Source organism: Colletotrichum gloeosporioides (assembly GCF_011800055.1).
Source record: "Colletotrichum gloeosporioides strain Lc1 chromosome Unknown consensus_60, whole genome shotgun sequence".
NCBI lineage: Eukaryota > Fungi > Ascomycota > Sordariomycetes > Glomerellales > Glomerellaceae > Colletotrichum > Colletotrichum gloeosporioides.
In genome coordinates, this window is record NW_025544705.1 from 137,911 (window position 1) to 153,374 (window position 15,464).

General features: G+C 56.8%; 2 protein-coding genes across 2 annotated transcripts; one reads left to right on the top strand and one right to left on the bottom strand.

The window, feature by feature from the left end:
• Positions 1–1,320: 1,320 nt before the first annotated feature.
• On the top strand, positions 1,321–11,967 carry GCG54_00013917 (Peroxiredoxin PRX1; the record flags this gene model as incomplete). The annotated part of the gene is made up of 3 exons (XM_045413763.1): positions 1,321–1,343; positions 1,504–2,158; positions 8,824–11,967. The coding sequence occupies 3 exons, from the start codon at positions 1,321–1,323 to the stop codon at positions 11,965–11,967; spliced, it is 3,822 nt and encodes a 1,273-aa protein (XP_045261842.1).
• A 461-nt stretch (positions 11,968–12,428) lies between these two features.
• On the bottom strand, positions 12,429–13,894 carry GCG54_00013918 (Mycophenolic acid synthesis protein B; the record flags this gene model as incomplete). Its single annotated transcript, XM_045413764.1, has 3 exons — positions 12,429–12,837; positions 12,931–13,514; positions 13,583–13,894. 3 exons carry the CDS (start codon positions 13,892–13,894, stop codon positions 12,429–12,431), a joined length of 1,305 nt encoding a protein of 434 aa, XP_045261843.1.
• Between the last annotated feature and the right edge of the window lie 1,570 nt (positions 13,895–15,464).

Below are 15,464 nucleotides of genomic sequence, written 5' to 3' on the forward strand. Positions count from 1 at the left end.
CGGCGATGGCGTGCGAGGACAGACCGGGGCGGGAGATGGGACGTGGCGTGCTGGCGTGGGTTCGTTGGATTCTTCGAGGCCAACGATAGGATAGGCGCCGGTACGGTACATGCGCATGAAGCTTCGTCGTGTGGGGGCTGTAGCATATGTGATTGTCTCGAGCCAGGCTGAGGTGGGTGGTACTGGACAGGGCGTGGGCGAATTGCCTCATCTGACCGTCAAAATTGAAATGAATGTTCTTCCACGTTGGGGGATGGATGGACGTGTAAGTCGACGTCGAATGTTGGAGATATTTTCGGAGCTACTGCTGCTGCAGAAGCCGCGATGTGCTCTCCAGACCCCTCGAAGCAGCTTAGTGACCGCGCTAAAGCTCCGATAAGGCCTCGCCACTAGGCCGTTAGCGCCCTCAAGGTGTGCTGTGATGGCCTCTTTTAGGGAGCAGTCTCCATGATGTGCCCTGGGCCAAGGATGATGTAATCGAGCACGCCATCGGGACTAGCCCCAAGAGGGACATGGAGGGGTACCGACACCTGAGAAAAAAAGCCCCTCCAACGCGGGGCACCCTCCCCTCGCCTTGTCTATCACGGCCAACGCTGGCTGCTCTTGCTGTTGTGTTGACCAGGAGATTCTGCGACATTCGATGCCACTCCCAATGGATGGAACGCTCAGTAACCGTTGACACGGCAGTGACAGTCTCATCAGTTCGAGTGTGGGCTGTCGTGGGCAGGTTTTGGGGAGCAATACCACGACTGACAAGAAGAGGTCGGCGAGTCGACTACTCCAACGCGGGGTCCTGTTCCGTCTCCAACGCCATCATCCATGACAAAGCCAAAGCCACGCCGTCCGTACCTTTTCTAGGTAGCTGAAAGTACCCAGATGCTAATGAGCCAGTCATAGTCACGAATTGTGAATAACCGTGTCTGACATTCTATATATTTCTAAGCACCGGCGTCTAGTCCGACGGGCTTTGCTCTAGGAACAGACCGGAGCTGAACCCGGCTGACGGATGATGAATCAACACGTCTTGTCGGAGAAAAAGAAGGAGGTTGACAGAGGAACTGACAGGGTGAGGAGGAGGAGGAGGAAGTACTTGGGCCCCTACCGCCCCAAGATCAGCCAAGTCCCCGTAGTTAAGGCAAAGTATCGGAAAGTACGTGTAGACAGATACCTTAGAGTGTCCATTGCCTCTGCACCTATTTATTCAGCCGTGTCCCTCTCAGCCACCCCGACTGTTCCCTTCCTTCTTCGCTCTGTTCAACGGACTTACTATCTCTCACGTACAACCCCCCTTGTCCAATCTCCCACCTACAATCAGACACAATGGCTGACCAGCGCCCCGCTCCGTGAGTACAATCCATCCTGCTGCTGCTGCCGCTGCTCCGCGCTGGCTACCCCGCCACCCTCCGTCCTCAGCGCCGTCTCCGTCGTCGTCCGGACTCGCCACGACAGAACGACAAGTTGCTCCAGTATCACAGACCCATGGCTAACACAGCTTGCCCGCAGCCTCCGTCTCGGCACCGTTGCTCCCAACTTCAAGGCCGAGACCACCAACGGCCCCATTGACTTCCACGAGTTCATTGGCGACAACTGGGTCGTCTTCTTCTCCCACCCCGAGGACTACACCCCCGTCTGCACCACCGAGCTCGGCGCCTTCGCCAAGCTCGAGCCCGAGTTCTCCAAGCGCGGCGTCAAGCTGATCGGCCTCTCTGCCAACACCCTCGGCTCCCACGAGGGCTGGATCAAGGATATTGACGAGGTCACCGGCTCCCGCGTCGCCTTCCCCATCATCGCCGACAAGGAGCGCAAGGTTGCCTACGCCTACGACATGCTCGACTACCAGGACACCACCAACGTCGACGAGAAGGGAATCGCCTTCACCATTCGCTCCGTCTTCATCATCGACCCCAAGAAGACCATCCGCACCATCCTCTCCTACCCCGCCTCCACCGGCCGCAACTCCGCCGAGGTCCTGCGCATCGTCGACTCCCTCCAGACCGGCGACAAGCATAAGATCACCACCCCCATCAACTGGGTCCCCGGTGACGACGTCATCGTTCACCCTTCCGTCAAGACCGAGCAGGCCAAGGAGATCTTCCCTGAGGTCCGCATCGTCAAGCCCTACCTGCGCTTTACCCCTTTGCCCAAGGAGAAGGCCACCGTCGCCTAAGCGCGAGTGGTGGTCTGGAGTGGAACTTGGTCTGGGGACGCTTCATTGAGTGACGACCGGCCGCTTGTTTCCTGCGTAGCATAGCACCGACGACGACTGATGGATGCGAGGCCCAAGGGGAAAAAGTTCAAAAAAATCAAAAGCCAGTCTTCTCTACGTGTTGGAGAGGATTATACCCAGACGGCAGGACACGGCGCGCGACGCGTTTCGACCCGCCTGATACCCTAAGCAGGCTAGGCAACTGGCCGAGACAACCGTAGAACGTATGAAATAATGAGACATGAACAAACACGGGTTCCAATCTCGCTCTGCCTATCGTGATGACGGTGATGGTGTCACAAAGCATGTCTTCCCTAGATGCCCCTCCATCTTAGATTTTGGAGAAATGATGACTTCACCGGTTCTGTCGTGGGCAAATACGAAACATGGCGGCGGCTGATCACTCCGTTAGCCAAGACCATAGACATCTCGGCCACAAACAGCTCGAAACTCGTCAGCTGCGACATTGCTCCGTGTCATCAACATCAACAAGCGGTGAGTTGACGTCAAGGGGCTTCGCAAATGAACGCTTCCACATAGGATATTACAGTCATGATTCGGAATGAAGATTGATGGACGAAACGAGGCGTTTGGCCGACGCACGGAGAGCAGACGAGGAGATGAAGTCGGATACACCCGTCGTTATACCTCTGGGTGAAGCGTATCATATCAAGGACCTGCACAGACAAGGGCGTTGCGTAAGCGAAGGCCGACCTGAAGAGCACATGGCTCTGGACTTATGGAAGGCGGCAAAGCCATGTGTCTGTAATTTAGCAGTCGCATGGGGGGCCACCGAATTGATCTGCATTCGGCCGCCTCTTGAACCGTGAACGGCCCCAGGGGCTTGTTGCATGTTGACAAGCTGCCCTCGTGCTCTTGGGCCCTCTCTCTCTCTCTCTCTTTTGATGGCTGTTGATCCCCTTGACAGGCCTGCTTCTTCTCTAACCCTTGACTCGGCCGATAGAGATGGATGAGACCGGAGGAGACGGTCGGCGTCTCTTTCGGAGAGGCCAAGGCGCCGCTAGACCGGTCACCCACGAGGCACCTTAATTTGGTGCCGCTATCTAGGCGTGCATAGTATCATTCTCGGGGTCCGCGCCGAGCTGGACGGCGTAGACGCGCCGTGGCAATAGCAGACTCGTAGTAGATATAGCACACGACCAGATGAAGTAAGCGCGGCGTAGGTGGTGTGCCTTCGAGGGAGGGAACAGAAGCAAGCCTAATCCTGGCGTGACACCAGGCAGCACCGTCCTCTGGGCTTGCAGCGAGGCAGGAACAATTCCAGATTCCAGATTCCAGTAACCCACGACTAGGAACAGCTGGGGAAGGTTGAAACATTGACATCCACCAAATGACAAGTGGCCGGGTTCCCACGTTTTTCCCGCGTACTGCGTACCCGACCGTCCGCTGACGCGACGCGCGCGCAGGAGAGAGGTTTCCGGTTCCCAAGTGCCCCGAGACATGGCGGCAGCAGGACCAGGAAGGTGGATGGGAGAAGCCCGGGTCGGCAGGATGCCTGTCCCGGGGTGGATGGCTTGCCTGAGACTTGACAGGCCAGGCATTGTTTGTTTCCAACGGCGAGCTGGGCGTTTGGCGTGAGGGGAAGCTTGGGTGTATGGCAGCGTCATTTTGGTGCCGGTCGTGCTTTGCTTGGCCTAGCTAGTATCGCGAGGAGTGTGATAGCATGATAGCATCAGGAGTTGCGGTTCTTTGAGATTAACGTGACGTCGACGGTGCCATGCAGGCCCTGTCCGTGATATACGTAGAGCGGGCCACAGACGGGCAAATGTCAACAGCGTGGACGGACCGGACGGAGAGAGAGGGCTTGAGGGCTGGAACTGCGGCGGGCAGACGGCGTGAATGCGTGACAGGCCCAGACGAGCGGTGTCGAAGGGGACTAGGACCAGGACAGGGGCAGGGACCAGGTTGCCATGAATTTGCTGCCTGCCTGGCATCTGCCTCCTTTTTCCCTCGCTCGGTGACCTGTTGGCGTGGCCCGCTCCAAGTCACTCTGTGAGCTTGTCCTCTTCTCGGTCTGGCACGTCTGGTTTGCGGTCTCTGCTGTTTCGTTTGTTGGTGCAGAAGTGCAGCCAACTGCCCGTGAGCTGGTGGCCGTATCGCCAAGCAGCAGTGAGTGACCAGACAATCAGACTGGGACGTGGCGTCGATTCCTCCTCTGTCTGGCAAGGATAGGAGACCAGGGTGGCGGTTCAAAGGTTCACAGCGGTGGTGGTTCTCCTCGTCGTCCGTCGTGTTCTCCCCTGTGTCTCGCTGCGCGGATTGGGGATGGTGCAGACTGGTGGCACACACAGCGAGGCGTAGCGCAACGTTTCTGCAAGAGAAGGAACGCAGAAAAAAGGGTCCTGTGTTGCAGCTCGATCGTCTGATGTTTTTTTCTCCTACCGCAGCCGCAGGATTCCGATTGAAGGTGTGCATGGACCGCCCGGCGGGAGAGAAAAAGAAAGAGACGGTGTCGGTCTTGTCATGTAAGGTACCGTGCCATACTGCGGTAAGGATTCAGAAAGTATCCGTAGTCGAAGAGAGTACCTATCCGTAGATACTCACACATGGTAGGTATATCTCGCAGTCGGAATGGTCGTCGGGCAGCAAAAGGAGCAGCCAGGTTGCGATAATGCTAATTAACCGGTGCTTCGATTTTTCTTCTTTTCATTTTCTCTCGTCTGCTCCCGCGGATAGAGGGGCCGAGCGACGCTTGATGGGGCCGGGGGCTGGGTGCTGGGTGCTGGGGTCCCGACAGCTGGTACCGGGAACCTATACGTATCTCACCTCACCGTTTGGGATGTTTCCGGTCTGGAGAGCGCGGACCAGGAGGTCAGTGCGCTCCTTCCCTAATGCTGTATGCATAAAACGAACATGGAGAAGAGGTACGGATACATTCACCTCTTTTAGTGCATATTCTATCAGCGAGCCTTCGTTACACACATGGAAGTCCGAGGTGCCGAGTGCTTCAGCAATCGCTTCCACACCTCCCTGACTTTCCAGCGAGGTTGGTTGCCTCGGATGTTTTAGTAGTGTTTTCTGTTGTGTTTGTCTCGGTTCTTTGGAATATCTCGACGGTCTGTAACACATGCTGCCAACATGATTTTTTGGTCCTCGCAGCGCGCTATCCTACTGGAAAAGCAAGGGGAAGTGTGTGTGTCCTGTCTTGCTTGATCTGCAGCCCTTTTCCACATTGACTACCTCACGACTCGCGAACCGGATGCCTCAGACGCCTGCCTCCGCCCGCCTTACTCGCTGTGGCTGGGCTGAGAAAGTGATGGCTGACAGCTTTGACCAGCCAAAAGTCCCAAGTCGTTCTCAGAACTGAGTAGCAAACATGGGACCAGGCACTCCCTTCAACCTCATCAACCTGACCGTTGACTTTGCGTCCTGCATCAACTTTGACCTCTTCCCTTCCCCTCCTTTTCTCTTTTTTTCTTCCTTAACCGCTTCGCTCCCCCGCCCCATCATCCCCTTTTCCACTTTGGAGGGCACGTTGGACCAAAGTAACTGCCACCGCCCCTTTCCAATGTGCGTGCGCGCGGTACCTCACCATACATACATATTCGCAGCGCCTTGTGAGGTACACCTGGATATTTCCCAATTTATTTGTATATGCGGACTATCGCTGTATACAGCAACTGAACTGTGCCGCCATCTTGTGCACAGAGACCTCCACTGCAGTAAGTAGCTCTGCACAAACGGCCCCCTTTTCCCCTCCCCTCCCCTCCGCCCTATGTACAATCCAATCCCGTGCCCAAAAGCCCATCTCCGAGCCCCATTTTCCCATGTTGGGAGGAGACACTGGAGTCTCTCTCCCTCGGTGCGGATACATCGCACACATTCATCATCGCCGTCGCAATGCATATGGCCATGCTCCGTATCGGCGTATCGACCACCTCCTAGACGCTGCCTTGCAGTACCTGTTGAATCGCACCCGCATCGCCTGCCGCGCTCCGATTTCTGCTTCTGCCCTTGGCCTGTCCTATTACCTCCTAGCCTGCGGTCTCTAAGGCTCTGCACGGTGTGCCTCGCGTTGCAGTGTGCAGAAGCGACTGCAAGTTGACGCTCATCACCTTCTTCATCTGCCCTTCTCCCCCTCTCCTCCTTTCATCATCACCCTCCATTCCAGCCATCCACCTACCTTACCTTACCTTACCTTAGCCCCCAACCCGACCTCCGTGGTCCGTTCTCCGTCAAACCCCCGCCGCCGTCGTCCGCGTCTGCTGCGTATGTATGTGTTCATTCGCACAATCTCCCGGCAGTAGTGGTACATGCGAATACTCACACGGGTCTTCTTCCAGCTCAGAGCCCCCCGGAGCCTCTCGTTCACAGCATTCGACCCGCATAATCCACTTCTTCCCTCGCGTCCGCGTCGGACTTCAAACTGCTTTTCACCTTTTGACCGGCCTCTAGTCTGTGCGTGGTGCGCCATTCGCTCGACCCAGCCCAGCCCAGCCCGGCCGGACGAACGAGCAGCAAGCAGCATCTATCCATCCGTATCTCTACTCTGTCGGCGGCTCCCACGCGCTGCAGTCACTTCGTACATTCTTTGCCTTTTACCTTCCTTGCCTTACACACACCCCTTCGCAGTCCTCGGCCAGAACCAAGACGCCATCATTTTTTTTTTCGCTTTCCAAGAAGCCCCTCACCCCCAACTAACTACTGGCTTTCTTCGACACACATCCCCGAGGCCCCAAAAAGAGCAGGGCAGGCATCTGGAAATTACCAATTGCAACCCTGCTGGTGGTCTCGCTGCCAGCGCCGGCCGTTGCCGCTGTCCGTCAAGACTCAATCCGCTGTCTTCTGCCCGCCTGCCACGACACGCTACCAACCGCATACCCAGTATTCGTACCGCCGCGCTGTCACCGCCGATTCTCACGCACCACTGCTTGCTGGCTGAGGTGCTCCTCTTTCACCCCCTTCCCTGACGACGCTCTATTCTGATCTTGTACCCTACCGTGCCTGCCTGTCTGGACTGGACTACCTTGCCTCGCCTTGAGCCTAGGTACCGACCGACCATTGGGGATTGAGTTGGTTGACTCGCTTCCCTGAGCCTTCTCCTGCGCCCTGAGTCACTTCGCCGTGGCCCAGGTCGCTCGCCTGCCCACCGCGCCTTCGCTGTCTCCGTCGTGCGTGGTCGTCGTCACATCGTTGTCGTCTCCGCCATTGACCCGATCAGCTTCACCGGCTATTCGCCCGTCTCTGCAGCAAGCATCGGCAAGCAGCAAACAACTCGCTTCCTTCGCAGCAGGCCTGGTTTGAATACACTACCTTCCTACCGTCCTGGAATCGATCGACTCGTCTCGACGGGACTGAAGTCGCCCGCGCCGCGATCCGTCTTGACCAAATCTGTCCTCGAACCCCGTCGATAGAATTCGACACCCTGCGCCTCCCCGGTTCAAGGTGCGTACCTTGCGCTTTTGCCTATCCAACTCTGATTTCCGCGCTGCCCTTCATCTGCCCTGTGTGCTGTTGCGTTGCTCTGCCTCGTGCCGTCCCCTCCCCTCCTCCCATGCCCATTTCCAGGTCCTGATCCCCTCCTGATCCCCATCCCCCATCCCCATCCTGATCCTGTCCCATTTAGCCCTCCACTACCCAGCCCACATCCCACTCTATCTCTTGTGCGCCGCTTTCTGTCAACTGTGGGGAGCAAAGGCAGAAACGGAGAGCCAGCCCAGAAACACGCACAAAACGATACGGGCAAGGCCTGTCTGCTCAGCTCAGCCCAGCCCAGCCAGCCAGGCGTGTCCACCTCACAAAGACACTCGCGCACACACACACACATATCCACACATATCCCACATTTACACATACACACGCACAATACACCTTCACCACACTCAGGAGAAAGAGACAAAGACGGAGACCGAGGCATGCCATACTTGCCTCTTGAGAGAGAACCACAAACAACCGTTAGCCAGTCCTCTGTAGACTGAAGCTGGAGCCTCGGTCAGCATCCCAGCCGGAACCGCCGCCAGAACCACTGTCAGAGCTGTACCCGTCATCCGGACAGGGGCCCTAGCAGAGTCAGGCGAACGAATCATCCTTGGCTGAGTCGCTTGATCCAGGGTCCCCGTTCGATCCAAGATAGCTCTGTTTTTCGCTTCTGTTCTTCTTTTCATCTTAACCTGGCTTCCGGTTTTTTGCGGCTCGGCTCTCTCTCCGTCTTCTTGTGTGTCTTCACCTGGTCTTGTTGTCGTTACGTTGTTGAGACTTCACCACCAACGACAGCAACGATAACTTTACCGTCGCTTGCTCCTCCGCCTCCACCGCTCCTCTTTTACTTCACTCCTCCCCTTTCTCGTTTCTGTTACTGCTCTCTTTTTGGGAGGCCACTCGCTGGTATATGGCATTGGTGTCGACGGCAGACCTCGACGATCTTGTCTTGGACCGGTCTCTGTTGACCTCTGGCGCTTGATCACCCCCTACCCACGATCCCGCCCGCCCCTCTTACACCATATGCAAACCCTCCCAACCTCCATTTCGAGCTTCTGAGCTTTCCCCCCTCGACATTTCCGAACCCGATTTGACTTTGCGCCACTTTCTGCGGCTGTTTATGCAGCCTGCGGGTTGACACCGCCGCAATGTCTGGCCCGGGACTAACCTCGAATCAGTCAGACCTCTCCCGCTTTTCCGATTCGGAGACGGAGCAGGACCGGTCGCCCCCCTCCGGAAAGACGACGGCTGACATCCTCTCGGGCGTTTATCGGGGCTTCAAGAAATTCGCTCCGAGCAGAGACGACTCTTCCAAGCTATCCAGACAGCCGTCACTGTCCCGCCTCGGTTTCAACAGCAACTCCCCGAGTTTGACTTCCTCCCCTTCTCCGCCCCCGTCCGCGACACCCACGCCCCTTCCAGGCTCAAGCTCTTCCAAAATTCGTGCTCTTCAGCATGCAAGGAGTCTGAGCCTACAGAGCAGTCTCGCCAAACCCCTCCCCGAACCACCACCAGAAACCTCGCCCGTCGGCCCCGATACCCCCGCTGCCACACACTACAACTACGCGAGTCTTGGTGCTATCGAAGAGGCTCCGGCCGATGATATGGAAAGTCGCACGAGTACGATGGACTCGAGCATATCGGTGGACAGAGCACAGATGTACAGCAGCGGAACAGGATACAACGCAGACATGTCCAGCAGCCAGAGCAGCCTGGCAAGCTCGTCCAGGCAAGATGGAGGCGAAGAGATGCGTGAAAACCTGACGCCACGGAGTAATGGCCCGTTATCTGCAGGTCCTTCCCCCTCGTCCCAACCCAACAGAGCTCCTTCAGCCGCTGGCACTCCTACCCCTTCATCATCGGCGCACCTGTCCGGCCTCATGTGCAACGTGCACCGTACGACCGGCAGAGAGCCGCACCCGCTCGTCGGAGCCACGACGACCATACTAGGCGACAAGCTATACGTCTTTGGAGGAAGAATACTGTCTAGAAGCCGGCCGGCCCCACTGACATCGGATCTCTACGAACTTGACCTTATCCGCAGGCATTGGTCGAAGCTAGAAGCGTCAGGCGACATCCCACCACCGCGCTACTTTCACTCCATGTGCCCCCTTGGCGACACCAAAATGGTTTGCTACGGAGGCATGTCGCCGACGCCTAACCAAACCGGCACAGGTCCTGATCAGCAGCCCGAGGTGACGGTCATGTCCGACATTTATATCTACGATGTGCCGACACGGAAGTGGACGTTTATTCCTACGCAGGATGCTCCTCAGGGTCGCTACGCGCATTGCGCCTGCATCCTACCTACTTCGGCAACTTTTACATCGCACAAGGCGCCGCTGTCAGCCCTTCAACATAACCCATCATCAGGAAACCCGAACGAAGGAAGGATAGGAATTAACATTGATGGTTCCGGCGGCGCTGAGATGGTGGTCGTGGGTGGGCAGGATGGCGCCAACCACTACATCGAACAGATTAGCGTGTTCAACCTACGCAGTCTCAAGTGGACCTCGATTGAGCCATTGGACAAGAGCTGCGGCGCCTATCGGAGCGTCGTCGCGCCATTGCCTCCTTCAGTCAGCGCGCGTATTGGCAAGTCAAGCTTGAATGGATTCCAGCAAGGCGGCAACATGAGCCAAGAATCCCGAGAGGCCGGATCCTCGATGCTGATTTACTCCAACTATAACTTCTTGGACGTCAAGCTCGAGCTTCAGATCAGATCTTCGGACGGCACTTTGACAGAAAAGCCCATGTCAGGCTCCTATTCACCCCCGGGTCTGCGATTCCCCAACGGTGGCGTAATCGACACGTATTTTGTTGTTAGCGGCACATATCTCACATCTTCGAAGCAAGAGTATGCGCTGTGGGCTTTGGATCTGAAGACGCTGACCTGGTCACGAATCGATGCGGGCGGTGCCGTATTCAGCCAAGGCAGCTGGAACCGTGGTGTGCTATGGAACCGGAGAAATACCTTTGTGATTCTGGGTAACCGGAAAAGAAGCCTCGTCGACGACTATAATCATCGACGAATTAACTTTTCCAACGTTTGCATGGTCGAGCTGGAAGCGTTTGGTTTCTACGACAACCCGAGAAAGACGAGCCCGATGTCCGGATTTATGTCTGCAAGCAGCCCCTACACCGGCCCTGGCTTGAGCTTGGCGAGGAAGGCCGGTTCTACAGCAGGCGGGCGCTTCCACTCGAAGGCTGCCGAAGAACTCGGAGAGAAGGCCCTTGCCTTGCGTGAGCTGTCCGATATGGATATCCTGTGTTTGCATGGAGAGAGAATACCTATTAATTCCAGGATCGTCGCCCGGCGTTGGGGTCCATACTTTGTCCAGCTCCTGAGGGAGGGCACGGCGACTCAGGACGGCAGCGATGCCATGACTTTGCGGTCCGGTCTCGGCAGTGCGGTCAGAAACTCCGTCTTGACCATCACGCCATCTCGCAACACCCACGAGAGCACGAACTCTGTGGCCAGCACAGTGCTCTCGTCTGGATCATCGGCCAAGCCTCCCAGCACAGCTCCGACCAGCGCCTCCGCGGCCTCGTTCTCTATTCCTGGTTCTGGTGGTACCGACCCGAATACTGTCAACTCGGCGCCGACTCCGAGATCTCTGCCGCCCAACTCGCGACCTCGGTGCCTCTACCTTCCTCACACATACCTGACGGTCCAGGCTCTTCTTCACTTCCTCTACACGTCGTCGCTGCCGTCGCCGTCGTCTCCCCTGTGTACGCCTCCTATTCTCTGCTCTCTTCTGCAGATTGCTCGACCATACAAAATCGACGGTCTGCTTGAGGCGGTCGTCGAACGTCTTCACGCGCTACTCGACTCAAGAAACGCGGCCGCCGTGTTCAACGCAACTGCTATGGCAGCCGGTGGCGGTCGCGGCATCGACGGCTCCCTGAATCCCAATTTCTTCGTTCCCGTCGACGCCATGGGCTCCCCGCTATATCCCGACGGCTCTCAAAACGGCAGCAGTGCAGATCTTCAGAGCCTTTCTTCTCGCGCGGGAGGTTTACGCATCAACACGGCCATGTCTTCAGGTCGACCATCTAGCGACGAGCTTAGTGCCACGACGAGCGTCAGTGGGTCAGAATGGAGTTCCGAAATTGGCGATTCCGAGCGCGGAGGCATGCGCGAGATCTGGGGCGGCGAGCTGAGCTCCGTCATTGGCCTGCAAAAGCGCGGGTTGCGTGGGCTCATGGAGGGTCGGAGGATGCGGGAGCGTACCGGGACCAACTCGGGTACGAGTATGAGTGCGGGCATGGCGCCGTACGGCAGTCAAGGCCGCGTCGGTCTCGGCATAGCTGGATCGTGATTCGAGCTGTTGCAACAGACTCGGGGACGTCTCGGCCCCATGGGGTGTGGAGGTAATGAACTTATGAGAGCACGTCCGATGCAGCATTATTCCCCCAGGAGAGCGACGCAAGTTGAAGCCCGTGGCAGTGATTGCACGGGGAAATTGGAGGGCGGATGTTTTGAGAGAAATATGTATAAGCGGTCTGCTGGATTTATACGCAGCCGACCGATGCCCAGAGCGAATCTACAATGATACAAAAGAAGAGAAAAGCCCGAACCCTCCTTGCTTTGTGATCGCTACCCCAACGCCCCATGGTGAAGCTTCTATGCTCCGTGTGTATATCTAACGGGAAGCCGGTGCTCGTGATAATGCCAATCCATCTTTTTCGTCTTGAATGCCATCAGGCCTGCGAGCGAAGGATAGAAGAGAAAGGGACAGAAAGAAAGAGGATAACTGAAAGGCATCGCCGGGCAAAGCCGCTAGCCGGAGTAGGCACAAGCACCAGAGAAAGGGCAAGCACCGCGGCCGCGAGACTTGAGGTCATCGACACCCTCAGCCAGCTCCTCCACGCCCTTGCCCATCTTCTCCTTGGGTCCAAGGTCCTCGAAGAGGTAGCCCTCGGGCATCATCTTCTCCGCGCCGGGAACGGTGCCGCCCAGGATGCGAGTAATCCAGCTCATCGGGCCAAAACGGTTCCAGAAGGTGGCGGGGATGTAGTAGGGGTGGACGAGGTACTCATGGTGCTGTATGCGTCCGGTCTTGGGATCGGGCTCAGAGAAGAAGACGACGGGGGAGAAGCGAGGGAGCATGAGGTGGCGGACGACAAAGCGACGGGCGATGAGGGCTGCGTAGGCGGTAAAGGAGGCGTAGATGCCGGGCTCGGCGAAGCTGATATCTCAACGTCAGCGGCAGTCCTCATGTGTAAGAGAGGGCGGAGGCAGGTCAAGCAAACCAAGCCGGGCACACGAGTACTGTACTCACCAAAAGGTGTCGCGGATGCGGTCGCCCATGAGCACGGTCAGAACCTCCTGGGCAAAAGACTTTGCAAACTTGGGGACGTGCCAGATCATCATCTCCATGAGCTGGGCGCTGGCCTGGATGTTGTTCTTGTGAGGCTTCATGGCGTCGATCTCGTAGCGCTTGGCCCAGTCGGTGATGTCCCGGGCGAAGTCGATGCCGTCGGCCCACGAGTCCTGAGAGAGGTAGCCCTTGTACTGGATGTCCATGGAGTCGCCGAGGGCCTTCCAGTGAGTTCCGATGGCGCACAGCTCCATGTCGGTCAGGGAGCGCCACTCGTAGAGCTGCATGAAGCGGGTTGGCTCGGTGACGCAGACGGCGAGGGTGTAGAGGAAGTCGGCGTTGGAGATCTGGCCGCGAGCCTTGTAGCCGCTGTGGAGGTAATTCATGCGGGAGATGGCCTTGAGGCAGCGGTCTGAGGTCGGGGGGTTCATGGAGAACTCGCCAAAGATGATGACGGTGTCCTCGTAGCGCTTCTGGGCATTCTTGGGGTCGGCGAGGTTCTTGGTGGCAACGATGAGCTTGGAGATGGTCTCGAAGCCGTAGGTCTGGAGTGGTGTTGTCAGATTGGCTGAGTGACCTATTTGATTATGGACGGGAATGATTGGAAAAATACCTTGAAGATGGCGAACTGGAGAGCCAAGGTGTAGAACTTGGGGAACTCAAACTCAATCATGTGCTTCAGGATGAGCTGAGCATCGTCGTTGGTCATGCGCGCGAGGGAGGCGCGGTCGGTGTAGCCCATTCGCTTCTGGAGGTTATTGATACGTCTGAAGCGGAGAGAATGGCACAGGACGAGGTAGCCTGCAAGGAGAGACAGCAGCATGGACAGGGTGGGAAGGGTCGCAGGCATGGCAACGGTGATGTCCATGATGCGCGTCGTATAGCCCTCAGAGGCAGAGTGGGTGAAGTTGGTATCGGAATCCATGGTGCTGGCGGTGCAGTGCAGATGGTCTGCACAAGGCTGCACTTTTGGGAGGGTATTGGTGTTTTTGTTAGGTTGAGGCGAGAAAGTAAGTAGAGGCTACTTTGTGGGAAATATCTAGGTGTAAAGGTGAATGGATCAAAGACCCCTGGGTGGTGCGAAAACGCAGCAGCGGCAATCTCACAGCTGTCCTTCCAGCTGGGAAGAACAACAGCGGGGAAATGATCTGCTGGACGTGTGTGTGTAAGCTTGGAAGACCCGAGAAACATTCATATGATGGTTTGAAAAAAGCGTTCTCCCAGTAAGATGTGGAGGAGGGGTAGCTGTGTTTGGCAGCGATGCTTACCTTTGTCTCAGACAGCTGTCTTTTTGTGTAAGGATATTGGTTTACCTTTGGCGTAGGTCGTGTTGGTAAGAGGCTTAACTCAACCCTGAGTCAAAGGTGAAGTGAATGCTCAGGATCGAAGAGTGAATAGACAGAGCCAAGGCCAAGGCTGCTGCTGACCAAAACAAGTGAGGGGAGAGGTGAGATTTGAAGAAGAGCAGATGGAAAAAGGGCAACAAACACCAAAAGTCCCTTTGACCCCCTGTTGACACGAACATGAGGAGGTCCAGATGGGGGAAGTAGCAGGGGGGAACCCTGGGCCTTATCGCATTTGTCGGGCCTGGAGGATCATCTGGGGGAGCTAGGTAGGCAGGCTGGCGAGGAATCATAATCATCAGGCTGGAGGTCGCACCAACCACCATGCGAAAATGCCGTGGGTGGCGGCCGGCGGTTTCTTTGAGGATTCTCCAATATCCCGTCGTACTATGTAAATCCGCCCGCTTTCTTTAGCAGCCACTGGTGATTGCCGTCCACATCACCCACTGGGCCGCCAGGTGGTGGGGACGCGTGTAAGCCTCGTGGAACCGTCGCTGTCAGTCGGGTTTGGCCTGGACAAAGGAGCTGTGGTAATTGCCTATCTCGGGCACGAATGGCAGATCTGCCTGATTTCCCTCAAAGTCAGAGATGCTCGGAAATGTCCCGGATGCCAAACGACAAACGCCAAACACCCGGGACCAAGTGCCAAGTTACCTACTTGAGGATGCTCCGGGCACGTGGTGAAGCACAACTCAGTGGTATACTTCCACTCTAAATTCCCAAAGCACCAAGGAAGAAGCTGGAGGGGCCAGAGCACCCAGCTACCTGTACTTAAGATGCTCAGGCAAACACCCCTCCCTCATCGACATTGCCGGCTTACCTTAGCAGCGGGAGGCGCACGCCGCACCTCCCCTATTGGCCGCCGCCATCTCGTGGAGAGTCCCGGCTCCGAGGATCAATTGGGCCTAACTGCCTTCTGACAGGTACGGAAAGGGGCAAAGAGATGAGCCAGGTACTCGTGTCGACATCTAGAACTGCTAGCACCAGCCTTAGCCTCAACTTCTTCGTCGGGCTTGCCACCGGCAATTGTCAGGCACCTGTGGCTGGACCTTCTGACTCGGCCCCTGGTTGGATTCCAGTGTCAACGATCGACTCTGGAATGCATCGCCGGGAATTAGCAGAGAGCCCCGTCAACGGCTTGTGTCTTGGCAG